This window comes from Notothenia rossii, assembly GCF_949606895.1.
Source record: "Notothenia rossii genome assembly, chromosome: 9".
Lineage (NCBI taxonomy): Eukaryota > Metazoa > Chordata > Actinopteri > Perciformes > Nototheniidae > Notothenia > Notothenia rossii.
This window is the reverse complement of record NC_136907.1, coordinates 5,377,590-5,392,583: the sequence shown is the minus strand read 5'-3', so window position 1 is coordinate 5,392,583 and position 14,994 is coordinate 5,377,590. Positions and strand designations below refer to the sequence as shown.

The following is a 14,994-nucleotide window of genomic DNA, read 5'->3' as shown; positions in this document are numbered from 1 at the left end:
GTATATATTGAGGTGAGGTGTTCTGTACCTTGCGGCCCTTGTCGTTGTCTGGCAGGAAGCAGAAGCGAGGGAAGCCTCTGCAGCTGTACGGCTGTCCGGGGTTAGGGTGCTCCGGGCCCTGAGGAGGGGGGAGGGAGGGAGGAGGGGGGAGGGAGGGAGGAGGGGGGGGGAGGGAGGGGGGGGGAGGGAGGGAGGAGGGGGGAGGGAGGAGGAGGGGGGAGGGAGGAGGAGGGGGAGGGTTAGATAAATGAAAGCCATAAAGTTTAACACAAGAACAGCGATAGTACAAACATCTAATAAGCATTGTTTGGAGATAACCTGAGACCAACAGCTCAATACAAATGTGATTCAAGTTCTTGTAACTTTAGAGCGGCCATAAACACAATGTATCTGCACTTAAGGGATAATGAGGGTTTTTCTCAAAAGAGCGAAACAAAGGAGGGTGTCGCTGTGAGCCAGGCACAATGAGAGGAGCAGACACTGAGCATTCATCTGAGAGTCTGAGAGTCAGGGTCCCGTTTCACCTCCAGACCACTCAGGGTTTAGCTCTAAGTCTTTAAGCTATCAAACTAAAGCACCTGGATTTTCAAACGCCTCCTTTTTATAAAAACACTTTGATTTGAAACACTTTCAGAGTAAACCTTCCATGAGATACATTAAAAACCTCCTGTAGCTTAAACTCAAAATAACTCCGAAGAAGTCTGAACTCAACTTGAGACAGAGTTTAAGAATTTGTAAGCTTTGCAACAAATGCTGATCGATGTGTGCTGCTTGGAATCTCAATCAGAGAAACTCACTCCGGAGGGAACTTTGGGATTTGAGCCTTTGCAGACCGTTGACATGCACAGACACCGATAGAACACATAGCATAATGCGCCCTCTTTAAGGCGACAAGAGGGAACACTCTTTTCCAGGAGCCCGTACTCTCTGAATCTCATCATAGTTGTCGTGTCCTTGACGGTTGAATGACCGCCACTTTTCAATCATCATTTTGGTTCAGGAGGAGAGACTGTGGCATCTGGTGTGCCAGGATGTTAGGATTTTGCAGCCCCGCTATAAATAAAGACTGTGGGTACAATCCAAATGAAGTTGGACTCGTATCATTGGCTCAGTCGCACCTGTAGGCCCGGAGGGATGCTGTAGATGATCTGGATGGTTCCACAGTCGGGGTGTCCTGGCAGCGACTGGCCGATGCTGTAAATCTCCATCTTGCCTTTGGGCTGCGTGCCGGTTTTCTCTCCGTAGATTGTCTTACACGAGGGGCACTGCAGGCTGCCGTCCTGAGGAAAACACAGAGAGTTAAATCGATACAAACGGGGGGGGGGGGGGGGGAGAACAAAAAAAATCATTTTTGACCGTTGGTGCTCATCCTAGTTTTCGGCCTTGATGGAACAACATTCATAATTAAGTCAAGGTAACACCCTTTTCACCCCGGTTACACTTTTCCTTTGCCCTGTACGATGGGCGCTGTAAGTGATGAAAGTGGGGGGTGTTGGCTTATCAGGGGCCAAAGTGTGAGCGAGCGTGGGAGCGAGCGAGGGAGAGAGGGAGGGCGCACCGGTACCGGCGCTGTTGTTATTAGCATCTGGTGCTAGCTGCGCTAACGGATATAAGAAGATGTTTCTACAAAAGGGTGGAGGCTGAGAGGCTCAGTGAGGTAAAGGACTGAGTGTTTAGATAGTTCACTTTAGTCTAAGTGATCTCAGTGGGTCTCAAACGGTTTGATCACAATTGATGTAAACACATATTTCAAAGGCACTCCTTTATAATTATTAGGATAAATAAAAACAGGTTTGAAATCATTCCAATGTATACTATAGGACAGTAATCCAAACATATCGTTTAAAGTTGGAGAGATAAAAAAAAAAAAGCATAAATAAATGTTAACTAGGTAAAATAAGTTACATGTATTTGTTATTGGCTATGGGTTATTGGTTATGTTCACATACTTATTTGATTATTAAAATGTAAACCAATCTTTTTCATATGGGTGTTTTTAGAGTTGTACCCCCTGGATCAGGTCTCTAGTCATTGTGTGCTCAAAGTGCACCAGATTGAAGCATTTTACTGTAAAATGTTCAAACATTTCTTCCGACCCCCCCTAGAGAACGTGATGTCCAACCCCCCAATTCAAACATGTTCCTACAATACTGCTAACATCTCGCCTAGGGCAGCAAACTGGCTAGAACCGGCCCTGGCCAAGGAACAACACCTCCAGTACTACATTGTTGCTTGTATGTATGATATAGTTATGTGTAGGCGGCGTGTGGCGCAGTGGACTAGTGCGTTGGTGTTGGGATCAGGGGAGCACAGGTTCAAACCCCACTGCAGTCAGCATGTCGTTGTGTCCTTGAGACACTTCACCCCAAAGTGCTCCTGTGGGGATTGTCCACAGTACTGAGTTTCTAATTGGCTTTGGATAAAAGAGACTAACATGTAACACGTGATGTAATGTGTAGGGTCACAGTTGAACCTTTAAGCTCTTTGTTATTCTGGCTTTAAGAGCGTGCTTTGGATCTTTATAATGATGTACATTTCTACTCCAGTTTGCAACACACAGCCTGTTGCAGGGCTGGGTGTGAACGGTTCTGGTCTTAGTGAGAAACATGAGGATATGTAGAAATATTGCAACAGCGGCTTTTTCAGGAAGGTGGTTGAAATAAAGAAGACGGCTGTTTTGTGTTTGACATTAATCGTAGTACGCTTGTATGTAAATGGAGATTTAGGCATAACTTTTAGTAGCAGATCTACAGCTGGCCTGATCGGGTGTGTTCCTGTTCTGCATGGTATAATTACAGCTTTTGTCCATGGAGTCTGGTGTCTTTGAAGAAAGCATAGAGTGTCCTCATGGGGAATGGCTGTCAGAATATTCTAAATGTATTGTAAACATGAGCAGTTTGTTTTGTAGGTGGCTCAAACACATGTCCCTGTCCTCAGCAGTATTCTGTTCAGCCTCCTCAGCAGCTGCGTACCTTGGTCCCGTTGTTGTACATGGCCAGCATGCAGAGCATGTGCAGGGTGTGTCCACATTTGATGAACTTCCCCACGGTGTCTGGCAGGACGCTCGGGCCCTCCTCCGTGGACTGCGTCTCGTAGCCGGATGCGTTGGACAGCTGATCCATGCAGATAATGCAGTCCTGAGGGAGAGGGGTGTGTTCAGTGGCAGAAAGGCACGTTTTCCAGGTTTAAGATCAACAGCTGCAACATGAACTATCATCAAAACGCTGAGCTGAAAGTTTTCCATTGATGTTTTGACCCTTGAAGCACGTGTGTGGAAAAGACTACAATAAACCTCTCTGATGTCTGAGGGAAGAAACATGAAACATTTACCTCGTCCTGCACTCCAGCAACTACCTCCATGTAGCGCTGGATCACCTCCTCGGGTCTCTGAGCGGAGGCTGAGAGGAGAGAGAGCACAGAGCGATGAATGAGCTGCAACACACCAACAACCTGTGGTCCAATCAGCTGAGGCTCTGCTGAGGTCAAAGGAAACCACTCACTGTCTCCTTTTAGATTCTCAGTCAAACACAAGCTACATAAGATATGGATTTCTACGCTTGGTGCAAAGAATACATCCAGCTCAGGCGGCCGCTAGTCAAACATCCAAACAATCAGAAACTGTGCGTCTGAATACACAAGATAAGAGACGAGCACACTTGGATGAGGACAGGATGGATACTAAGGGCAGCATGAGGGATGGAGACAGACATTAGTGCATGGATTCTCTCGCGTGTGTCAAATCTGTTCAAGAAACTCCTTCCTGAACATTTACGAAACCTTTTTGGTTTGTTATCGAAGAAGGCTCCATTTAAAGCCATCGTTTAAAAAGGGTAGGAGGCGGTTTTCTTTTCCTCACGACTGAGGAATAAGAAGGAAATATATTCATTGTTTCCAGAGATTTTCGATGCTTTTGTGTCTGAAGTGTCAAGAGCATTAATTCCAGTTGAAGTGTCAGACAAAGAGTGTGAAGGAGGTGTTATTTATGGTCATGCAGAGAAGGACAAATGACATCAGGCTGAAACAAAGAAGCAGGAAAGAAGCTTAATATATGCAATCGAGGCGAGTTGCACGACACGTCCTTCGCTACAGCTAATTCACAGACAGTATAATCTTATCTATGAGCGAGAGCGCTTTGAGGTTGTCACGGTGAATGTGATACAATCCGTTTAAAGGTTGATTTAATCTGGCTCAGTGCTGCGTTCCTTTACCCCCATTTGATCAAAAATGGAACAATCCAAGTGTGCTGGATAAATACATGTAACGACTGCTGAAGATTGAATGTCGATTGACAGCTCTATCCTGCAGCAGTGGCTTCTGGGACATTGAGAAGGCTATAACGTGATTATTTAAATTAACCACATGTTTTGTTAAATGCTACATGTTTACAGTTTAAGGCACTGTTTGCACAATTCCAGGTGTTGCAAGGTCTCGCACAATTTTCCGTTAAGGGTGCTGAACATCACATCTTTGTAGAATGAAAAATAAGGAGAAGTATTATTTTATGGTAGGCGGGGTTATTGGGATCCTTTGCTTGGTTAGAAGTACGAAGCACACACTGTGAAAATACTCCTGCAATCAAAGTAAAAGCATGCAAGTAAACAATAGTTCAAGTAGATATTATTGTGGAGTAAAATATTCCCCGTCAGTCTTTATTTGATTATATATTATTTTTCTGGATTAGTAAGACTGCTGCATCGAAGTGGATGTCATTACCTCCTTTTATACGGTTGGCTCGTTAAATCTACAGCAGGGCATAGTATTCCAGACGTTTCATTGTTTTGTCCTAGGTAAAGAACTTGAGTAATTGTTCTTACTTTCCACCACTATTGGAGATGAACACACTGCCATGATGGCCGCTGACTAGAAAGGCGAAGTCCCTCCCTTTCCTCCATGGGACCTTATTTCAGAAAAAGTATGTATTGAAGTCAATGGAGAGAGAAAGATTATCTCTTGATCCCGTTTGAATTGTGCCACGAATTAAACATTTGATGTTTGTCAATTTAAAAGATAATTTTGCAAGTTTAAAAAAAAAATGTGTCGTAAAACACTTTGTTTGTGTGAAACCGCTCAATGAACTACATCTCCCATCTTGCACCACACACCAAGATGGCTGTCACGTTGGCACATTTCACTTCTTTCTTTCATAACGAGGCGGAAAGTATTAAAAGAGGTGAAAATCACTCCAAGTCTGGGCATGTTGAGAGCTGTACATACACACAAGGGGAGTTAGTCGGTTCGTAAGAGCCAGCATGCGGGACGGGGATTCTGGGATTTGTAGTCTTTCTAGTTGCGTATTTTTCATAGTCTTATATTTCAACAGTTTTACGACAAACTGTGACTTTTTTGACATGGAAATGATTTTTTTAAATTGACAAACATCTATGTGTAATTCATGGCACAATTCAAACGGGATCGAGAGATAATCTTTCTCTCTCCATTGACCTCAATGCATAATTTTTCTGAAACAAGGTCCCATGGGTCGGAAGGAGATGGGCGGGACTTCACCTCTCTATCTCCAAAGGTCTTTGAAAACTCAGTTTAGAGACGTATATACTTCTTCCACAGTTGCACAAAAAGCCACACTTTCCCCCCCAGCTAACACCAAAGTGAAGCACACGTCACAAACACATGGAGACAAATGAGAGCGAGCGGAAGCAGGATGAAATGTTCCTCAAGCCTGTGGAGGTGATAAACGAACGGAAAGAGAGCGATGGAGGAAAGAAAAGAGAGGGCCGGTGTTTTGGTAGCTACCTCTCCTGTGCTGCCTCTTTGCTCTCCTAACTGAACTGCTGCTGCTGCTGCTGCTGGGGGGGGGCCGGCTGGGCCTGCTGGCAGGGGGGAGGAGAGGAGGAGGAGGAAGCGAGAAAGGAGCAGGCTGCTGATGCTGAGGATGCTGATGCTGAGGTGGAGGCTGTAGCTGCTGTGGATGCTGCTGCTGCTGCTGCTGCTGCTGCTGCTGCTGCTGCTGCTGCTGCTGCTGCTGCTGCTGCTGCTGAGGGAGGGGGGCATTGGTGAAGTGCACGCCGAGTCCCACTGCTGACATCAAAATGGAGGCCATGCCTGGAGCGGGGGAGGGGTGGGGGTGAGGCGGGATGGGGTGGGAGGGTGGGGCAGGTGAGGGGTGAGAGCAAGTGGAGATATGCAGGAGTAGAAAGGAACAAATCAAAGGCAAAGGTATGAGAAATGTAGCAGCAACTGATGTTCCCTCCTCGTCCTCCACATACCAAATCATCTCAAATCAAAACCAAACTCAAATGTCTCCTTTTCCATGAGGGAGTAAAGGTGCCACCAGGACTTTACACTAACAATAATTGTGTGAGCTAAAGTGAAATCTACAGGTTATCCTGAGAAGAGATCTACTAAGAATCGATGGTTTCCAGGAGCTGGAAGTCAGACCTGTCAATCAGCAGACCCCCCCGCCCCCCTCCTTGTGAACCGCTTAGCAATGCAGATTAGGCGTTGCAGAAATAAGATCGTGTGACAATCATACATTAGTATTGCTATTTCCTACATTACAAAAAAATGGATGTCTTTATTTGAAGGGGACTAGCTTAGCCTCTTGTTAGCATAGCACGCAGCGCTACTCGCATCACGCTCCACCCGCATTAATAGGCTTTTCTTGTCCGGTGTTTAGAATTGATGAGGTGAGAATTGAGCGGTGCAGTGATGATGTATTTTTGGAAGCCGACCCAGAAGAACACAACGTAAAGGCTCCCTCGAAAAAAAGCCTTCATGATTTTTTTTAATCGCAGGGAACTACAGCAAAGTCACATGACTTCACGTCACCACCGCTAAACTAATGGAAAGCTAATTTCAACGCCATGTGGAGTAGCGTCATTTAATCTCCTGTTGACAATTTTAAGACTCACAAAGCTATCGACATTCATTTAAATCAGGGGTGTCAAACTCAAGGCCCGGGGGCCAAATCCGGCCCGCAACTTCATTTTATGTGGCCCGCAAGAGCTTGCAAAGAATGTAATAAGTTTATTATACGGTTACATGTACTTTACAGAATATCTATATGTGTTCATTTTAATTAATTTCTTATTTTATAGTTATTTATATATATTTTTTTTATCTTTGATTTATCCTTAATTTTTTTTATCTGTGCTGTCCTGTTTTTCAATCTTACCGTGTTACTGTTAAACTACTGCATTTCCCCACGGGGATTAATAAAGGTCCATCTTATCTTATCTTATTTTACAGAAGCATGTTGCCCATAAACTACATGTCCCACAATGCATCTCATTTTGTGACATACCACTGAAGAGACTTGCAATTATTTGCCCTAGACTTCTGCTTTCAGACGTAGTTAATTATGCAGTTATTACCCTATCCGATAATAGTCCAATGCAGAGGCAATAACATAACACATTATTTCATATATATATTTATATAGTTACAACCGGCCCTTTGAGTCCAACCATAATGCTAATGTGGCCCACGATGAAATTGAGTTTGACCCCCCTGATTTAAATAAATAACCCAGTTTGAAGCAGAACTCAAAGACTGAATGAACCGGTTGCATCAGTCACCTTTTAAAAGGCAACAATAATCTAGACCTGTTTAACAAATCTAACTCAAGCAGATGCAAATTGAACTTTCCCGTCCCTATCATTTCTAACTCCAACAGAATTGGATGCAGTTTTGTTTATTGAAGCGTTTCACACTGAGAGAAATATCGAGCAGATAACCAGTATTGTTCATGAGAAGAGTGCGTTTGGAGAAGACGCCGCATGAATGACCTTCAATTTGAAAAGTCATGGTACGCTGCTTTGCTCTAATGAGGTTCTGGCCCAGCAGCTTCCTCCGGGCTGATTGTATTGATTCAGTCGGCTTATCAGCGCCCAGAGACGGAGAGTCGTCAGAGAGCAGGAAGAAAAGAGACGAGCGCTCACTGTGCATGTCAATTATGTCGTTTAGTGACAATTACGACTTTCCTGCCACATGAGAGCACTTTGAAAAGGTGTGTTTTTATTTTATTTAATTGGCCATAAATGTTCTTTACTGATTCTCTAAATATATATATTTGTTATGGTTCATTTCATTTCATTTATTTATTTAGGCATCTTTCCTTTTTACTGTTTTAAAATGCGTTTGTTAAGATATGTTGCATTTTAATACAAATATAATAATTTGACTATAACTTTTGAGCTTATTTGACCATCTAGCTGAATATCATTTGTGTCTAACGTATCACAACACAGTGGTTATTTGAAAGAGCAGACATCTTCATGACGCTACAAACAAGCAACAGTGAGGACAGAAAGAGAGTTTGAGGAAAGCGATGCAGAGTTAATCCATAAAGCAGAAACACACACTGAGGCATTTGTCAGTTTGTTCTGTGGACTTACAATTGTCTAACCATTAACAGCAATTATGGACATTCCATCTGAGAGCCTGATTAAGGTTAATGTTCCTTTTTTTATGTTTGGCTAATGTGATTAGTCAGAGTTCAGTCCAGAAGTGCAAGGTGTGTGTGAAGGGTACGCCTCTGTGCTTACTTTAAAACAGTTATTACACCATGAACTCAAATGAAATACATTTGGCTTTCCATTAGTCATGATGACTGCCAAAAACCTGCCGACTCATTTCTGCCATCAGAAAGGCAGTCAGCGTTTAGTAGCATCACTTATAGCCGTCTACTTTAACACCGCAAGGTATTTGATTTAAGGAAACGTCTGAATTATATATGATGTTTAGCTATGAGACCCTAAAGAGCTCTTTATTCTGCTCATACTGCAGCACCTCTTTTCACCCTCTGTCTGAAACCAGAGCCCAGTCTGCTCTGATTGGTTAGCTGGCCGGCTCTGTTGTGATTGGTTAACAGCTTCAGGGTATATGCAGGAATCCTGAAGTCACATGTAAAACCTTTTAAGACCTTTTTTAAGACCCTTTCCATACATTTTAAGACCTCATCGCCACTTTGAGTTTTAACCGGTTACCTTGGCGACACACTTTACCTCACATTGACTATATACAGTATTGATTGTCCTTCCTCCTTATCTTCCAGCCATTTTCAGTATTTTTAAGTATTTTTGGATCTTTAAGTATTTTTGGAACTTTAAGTATTTTTGGAACTTTAAGTATTTTTGGAATTTACAGTATTTTTGGAACTTTAAGTATATTTGGAACTTTAAGTATTTTTGGAATTTACGGTATTTTTGGATCTTTGGACCCTTTCCATACATTTTAAGACCTCATCTCCACTTTGAGTTTTAACCGGTTACCTTGGCGACACACTTTACCTCACATTGACTATATACAGTATTGGTTGTCCTTCCTCCTTATCTTCCAACCATTTGGACGCAGACTTGCATTTCCCCATAACGATGTTGTTTAACAACCGGCGTAAACGGACCTTCGCGCTATCAAGCAGTGAGCGTGCGATGTCCTGTTCAGATGACGTCAAACCCAACGGGATGCCATAAATAAACTACACAGAATCACACTACACACCTACGCAATGATTACATTCAGGCAGACTGTAGAATACAACCTCTTTGGACAATTTAGATACTTATTGAAAACAAGCTACTAAATGTCATACCTTGGAAAATGCCCTTTAATATACTTTCTAAGACCCCGCGGACCCCCTGAGCTTAGAGATGCCCCGGCACTTATCCTATCACATAGAAAGTGTTGGACCGCTAGCCAATAGAAGTGGGAGTGTTACATAGTGATGTCATTATGTTACTGAAGTAAACAAAGGAGTCCAACGGAGGTGTTTCACTCACTTTTAATGGCCCAGACTTCCTAAATGGTTTTGTTCTTATTTGCACTCCTCCAGAATCGCATAAAATCTTATTATAAATACAATATTTGTTTTTGTCAGATTCTCAGGTTTGGCACCGTAATTATGCGTCTCTGGATTACAAGTCGAGCCACGAAGGTGTTTCTTTTAATGCGGCTGCAGCAGCTTCTTATTCCAGCATTTTGTGAGGCATTCTGTTCTTAAACAGACTTTCACTCACAAGAGCAAAGCTGAGGGAAAACACACGTGAACCAAACACACTCTCACTGATTGAAACCAGCGACTGACTCTAGAGCGCGCTGCAGAACAGAGCGGGGGAGGTACGGATGGTCGGTGACCCGTTTACCTGCCAGGGCGGAGCTCACACTGGTGGATCCGTTCAGCTGCACAGAGATGGAGGGGACGCTGCAGGACGAGAGACAAGGACAGGGACATTCAGTCAGCACACAGGAAACAGCTCTGGCACCAGATCAAGACCAAAACCTGACTGTGGATGTTCTGTGAGCGTTTATATACATTCACTTAGGGTTGAACCCATCCGGAGATTGATTAGTAATGACTTAACATTTGCAAAGTGCCAATACGGGGCATGAATCATCAATATATTGAGAAATATGCAGCCGACAAATCTGCTTACTATGCGAAATAGCCTAGAGCTCTAAACTAAATTCAGTGAAAGGCACTTTTTTTATGAACTGCTCAGTCTTTAAATGTTCTTGTTTTGTTCCACAAAAATAACTTGTTTTCAAATGTAATAAACATATGGAAAGCAGCTTACCCTTACAATGACAGATATTGAGTCAGCCAATGTTAAATTAATTAGCTAAGAGTTTTGTCAATTATCCCAATTTGTATTTTCCTTTTTTAACTATCGACTTATCAACCCCTGTTTGTCTTGACTTTCGAGTAAGGGAATAAAATGCTCTAACCTCCAACACACAAGCACAAGCAATGACAAATGATAAGTTCCTGAACAAATGTAGATATGTAGAACAACCTGCAGGTAACTTCAAAGCCACTGCAGATGGGTCACCCTCTGATCAGACAGTTAAGACGACTTGGTACGTAAAAAAGGAGGCTTTGTGTCACTGATAGCATAAGGCCTGTTCGACAAAGCTACGGTCAAAAGTAACCACTTCTTTTAAATGATACAGCTTTCCTTTTCTTTATGACATGTCTGCATTTGCATATTTATTCTAGCATGTTGTGGCATTAAGCATCTGCTATGAAAGAACTTTAAAAAATCAAAACGCAGATCAGATAGATGTGTCAGACAACCTGCATGTGTGAATCTATATTCAGTAGACACACCTTTCACAGTGATCATGTCTGAGCAATGACTGCTAAAGAAAGAATTAGGAACAGAAAGAGGGAAGGAGATGACACCTCCCAACAGGAAGCCAACACACACACATACCTCTGCAGGGCTGGAGCTGCAGATAGTGTTCACTCATTCCTGTTTTACAACATAGGTCAAAGTGGAAAGGGGCAGGAAAGACAAAGGGAAGGGAAGGGTGGAAAAGCGGCCCTTGACCTACAGCCCTGGACAGATGACAGAGGATTTTTCCTATTCGCGAGTTTGCCTTACTTTTGTCTCGTGTGTCTAAGGGGCAGAGTTAGTCAACTGTTTTAAGGTTTCAGTTTTTAGTTTGAACACTAGTAAGATGGTTTCAATGAGTTACATTTTGTTTCGGTCGAGTTTGAAAGAAGTTCGTTTAATGCTAATCAGGAAATAGTTTTTTTTTCTGTCAATGAGTCAGTTGGACTTATCAATGATGTTTTGTACCTTTCAATATTCATAACTCTCCAAATTCATTTTTATTTTATTTATCATCTATTCCCTTGAACGCACATCATGGCATTGGGGAAGAAACATGTTGCTTATCAAACCGGATGTCATGTTTACATCACATCACTGTCAGTGACCCCTGCACAGTTATTTGTCCCCAACCTTTCCCACTGAAGACAAAAGCCAGACGTGAGCGGTTTATTCTCCACTGGGACTTTAGGGACATCTTTCTGCTGTCGATAGACTCTAACCTGACGGAGTGACACTGCAAACCAACACACAATCCATCCCCTCAGAAACACACCTTAACCCGTTGGCACTGGCCGAGCTGGGCAGAAGCGGCGCAGACAGTTGACTTCCAGAGGCTGGTGGAGGCCAGGGGCTGCCCCAGGACATCCCCCCCACAGAGAGGGGTCTCCTCGGGTACGGGGAGTACACAGAGGTGGGGTGGGCCGCCACAGCCCTCCCTGTGGCCTGAAGAATGGGCCGGTTCAGACTGCCTGATGAAAAGGAATGTCGTGAGCGGCTGGGCATGGGTCCTGTGCTGCTGTGGCTCAAACACTGCTGGCAGGAGCAGGCCGCGCCGGAGGAGGGGATGGCCGGGGGTCCGGAGGAGGCCAGGGGGTACGGGAGGTTACACTGCCGTCGCACCTGCCGTCTGAAGCCGCTAGCTTTGTTCACCTGGGCCAGAGACGTGAGGTCAACTATGTAGTTGTATCCGTGCGGGCCCAGGTCCGCCGTGCCTTGGCGGGCCTGGTAGCTGTGCTCCAGGAGGATGGAGGTGCGAGTCTCGTATGGAGTCCATCCCCCCTCATCGTTCAGCCATTCCCAGTAAACACCACTGCCCAGGCCTGAGGACTGGGCGAACAGGGAGCGACGCACTGACCGTGTCTTTCCTGCAAATAAAATAAAACACCATTATTAAAAACACTTCTTTAAAGCTCATTACGCAAGCCTTATATGTACACCAATTTACATTTTCAGTCAAAATCACATAAGGGGACCATGACACAGAAAAGGTCCCAGAGAACTATTTAAATGTAGATGACAATAATGTAAATATCATAATCCTTAATCCATAAGATTTTCCTTTTGGCAGCCTGCTCTGTTATTTAGCCAATGAATGGTGATTCATGGTGATGTTTATTATAATTATTTAGAAAAGAGAAGATCACTTCCGCTATAATAACGACTATTCCCAATACGTGTTATTGTTTGAACGAATCAGCACATATGTATAATAGTACATATCAACAGTGACATATACAGATTAGTATTTCTATAGAACTCAATATTAATATACAGATTTAACATATCATTGAAGTCAGTGTAATGTGATAGGCCAACCCACAACTAACTAAATGTAAGCAATGTGTAAACTTTTATATTATACTAAGTTAGCAACGTATACTAGCCTATAAGTAATTATAGTTTGGAATAGACAATATGCTAATGTAACAAGCAATTTGACAGGTTATAGAAAGCCTATGTGGACAAGTTAGCTAACGTTGAATACAAACTATTAAACAGGGTAAGCTTAATAATGTTAAGCTGAGTATTTTGCTAACATTAGCTAGCGGCTATGTAAACACGCATCAAAACAACAGCGTCCCTGTAAGCTAATGCTAAATAGCTAACTAGCTTTATCTGTTAGCCTGGCCTGATGGTGTTTCCAGGACAGGTGCAACATTTGAACAAAAACACCGAATAGGAAGCTCATAATAGAGGTATTAAATGGCATAGTGTGTCATATTCTCACCTGTGTCCTGTCGAAACTGCTTCAGGCTCGGTATGTCGATGAGATAAGGCGTCAGGCTGGGGTCTGATTGTCCGAGGCAGATGCTCGTTGATCCGGCTGCTCCTCCTCCTGCTGCTCCTCGCTGGTTCCTCGTAGACAAACACCGCTCAATGTGGGCGCTCACCTGTCCGCTATAAGGCCTCCAATAGCCCAGGTCATCCTGCCATTCCCACACCGCTATCATGGGCTGAGATTGACCCACGGATCCAGAAGGAGTAGCCGAAACTGTCGGCCCATTTCTAGACCCGTTTACCCTGGCACAGGATCCAGACACAATCGCCATATTCACCCAAGCTAACAAACAGCTAATTCTGGTTAGCTGGTGTAAGTGCTATACGACGAAGGAGAAAGACGTCTGCTAGCTTGGCTCGTTAAAAAGTGCCATAGTGAATTTGTTAAGAGGATGGTATGAGGTAGAGATTAGATGGTTGATACACAGTTAAGTGCATGTTGACAAAGATGGTGCATTCAGAGGCTTAGCGGATAAACGTTAGCTTTGTGACAGCAGCGTTGCCAGGGTTCCTTCCGTCCTCTACGGCCGCCTTCAGGGACCTCCGTGAAAATCGTAATTCTAACCACGTTTGTGGGAAGCCAGAACCAGAATCAGAGTATTGCGAAGTAGGTTTCACTTACAAGGAATTTGCCTTTAAAAAAACAAAATGAGGAGAACTGCAAAATTCAAGAAGATACATGTATATTTCATTTCATTTCATTTGTATTTGTTCCTTTCATGGTACGCAAAACCCAATGGACAGTAATTGCCAACAAAACATGTCTCTACAAACGCACCATTGAGTGAAAAGGAGCAGGGAGAAGAAACAAATCTTATATTACCTGCCCCTTTCTAAAAAAAACACAAAATAAATAGAAATAGATGGTCTGTCCTTCATATTTCTTTTTCACAGCCAAACATAACAGTATCTTAGGATACAAAGAGAAACACAATAAATACTTATTTCCCACTTGACGGCTAACGGAAAGAAACAAAACAACAAAAAACAACAACACATCACATGTATAAGGAAAAGGAAAAGTGCAACACCCTCATCTGAGTCCTACTCGAGAAGAAGGTGGAAAGCGGCGCATAATAATGATAATAATAATAATAATAATAATAATAATAATAATAATAATAATAATAGAGTAGTCCTTGCATAAGGATGCTTTACATTACATTTCCTTCTGTGGTCTTCCTTGTATGATCCAAAAACAAACAACTATTGTACACTGAACAAAAAAACCGAAAACCAGTCAGTATCTGGTGTGACCACCATTTGCCTCACGCAGTGCAACACATCTCCTTCGCATAGAGTTGATCAGGTTGTTGATTGTGGCTTCAATGGCTGTGCGAAGTTGCTGGATATTGGCAGGAACTGGAACACGCTGTCGTATACGCCGATCCAGAGCATCCCAAACATGCTCGATGGGTGACATGTTAGGGTTAGGGTTAGGGTTAGGGTTTAACCCTAGGGTTTTCGGACCCCCCCCCAATAAAGCAAAACTGCACGTTTCAGAGTGGCCTTTTTTTGTGGCCAGCCTAAGGCACACCTGTGCAATAATCATGCTGTCTAATCAGCATCTTGATATGCCACACCTGTGAGGTGGGATGGATTATCTCGGCAAAGGAGAAGTGCTCACTATCACAGATTTTTT

General features: G+C 43.3%; 1 protein-coding gene across 1 annotated transcript; it reads right to left on the bottom strand.

Annotated features, from left to right (window-relative positions):
* Positions 1 to 4: 4 nt before the first annotated feature.
* On the bottom strand, positions 5 to 14,396 carry dtx2 (deltex 2, E3 ubiquitin ligase; the record flags this gene model as incomplete). Its single annotated transcript, XM_079648656.1, has 8 exons — positions 13,303 to 14,396; positions 11,848 to 12,439; positions 10,101 to 10,159; positions 5,752 to 6,060; positions 3,331 to 3,398; positions 2,973 to 3,137; positions 1,119 to 1,280; positions 5 to 118 (listed from the first exon to the last, which is right to left on the bottom strand). Coding segments are annotated over exons 1-8 (1,791 nt in total), but the record flags the coding sequence as incomplete, so codon positions are not given.
* Positions 14,397 to 14,994: the final 598 nt, after the last annotated feature.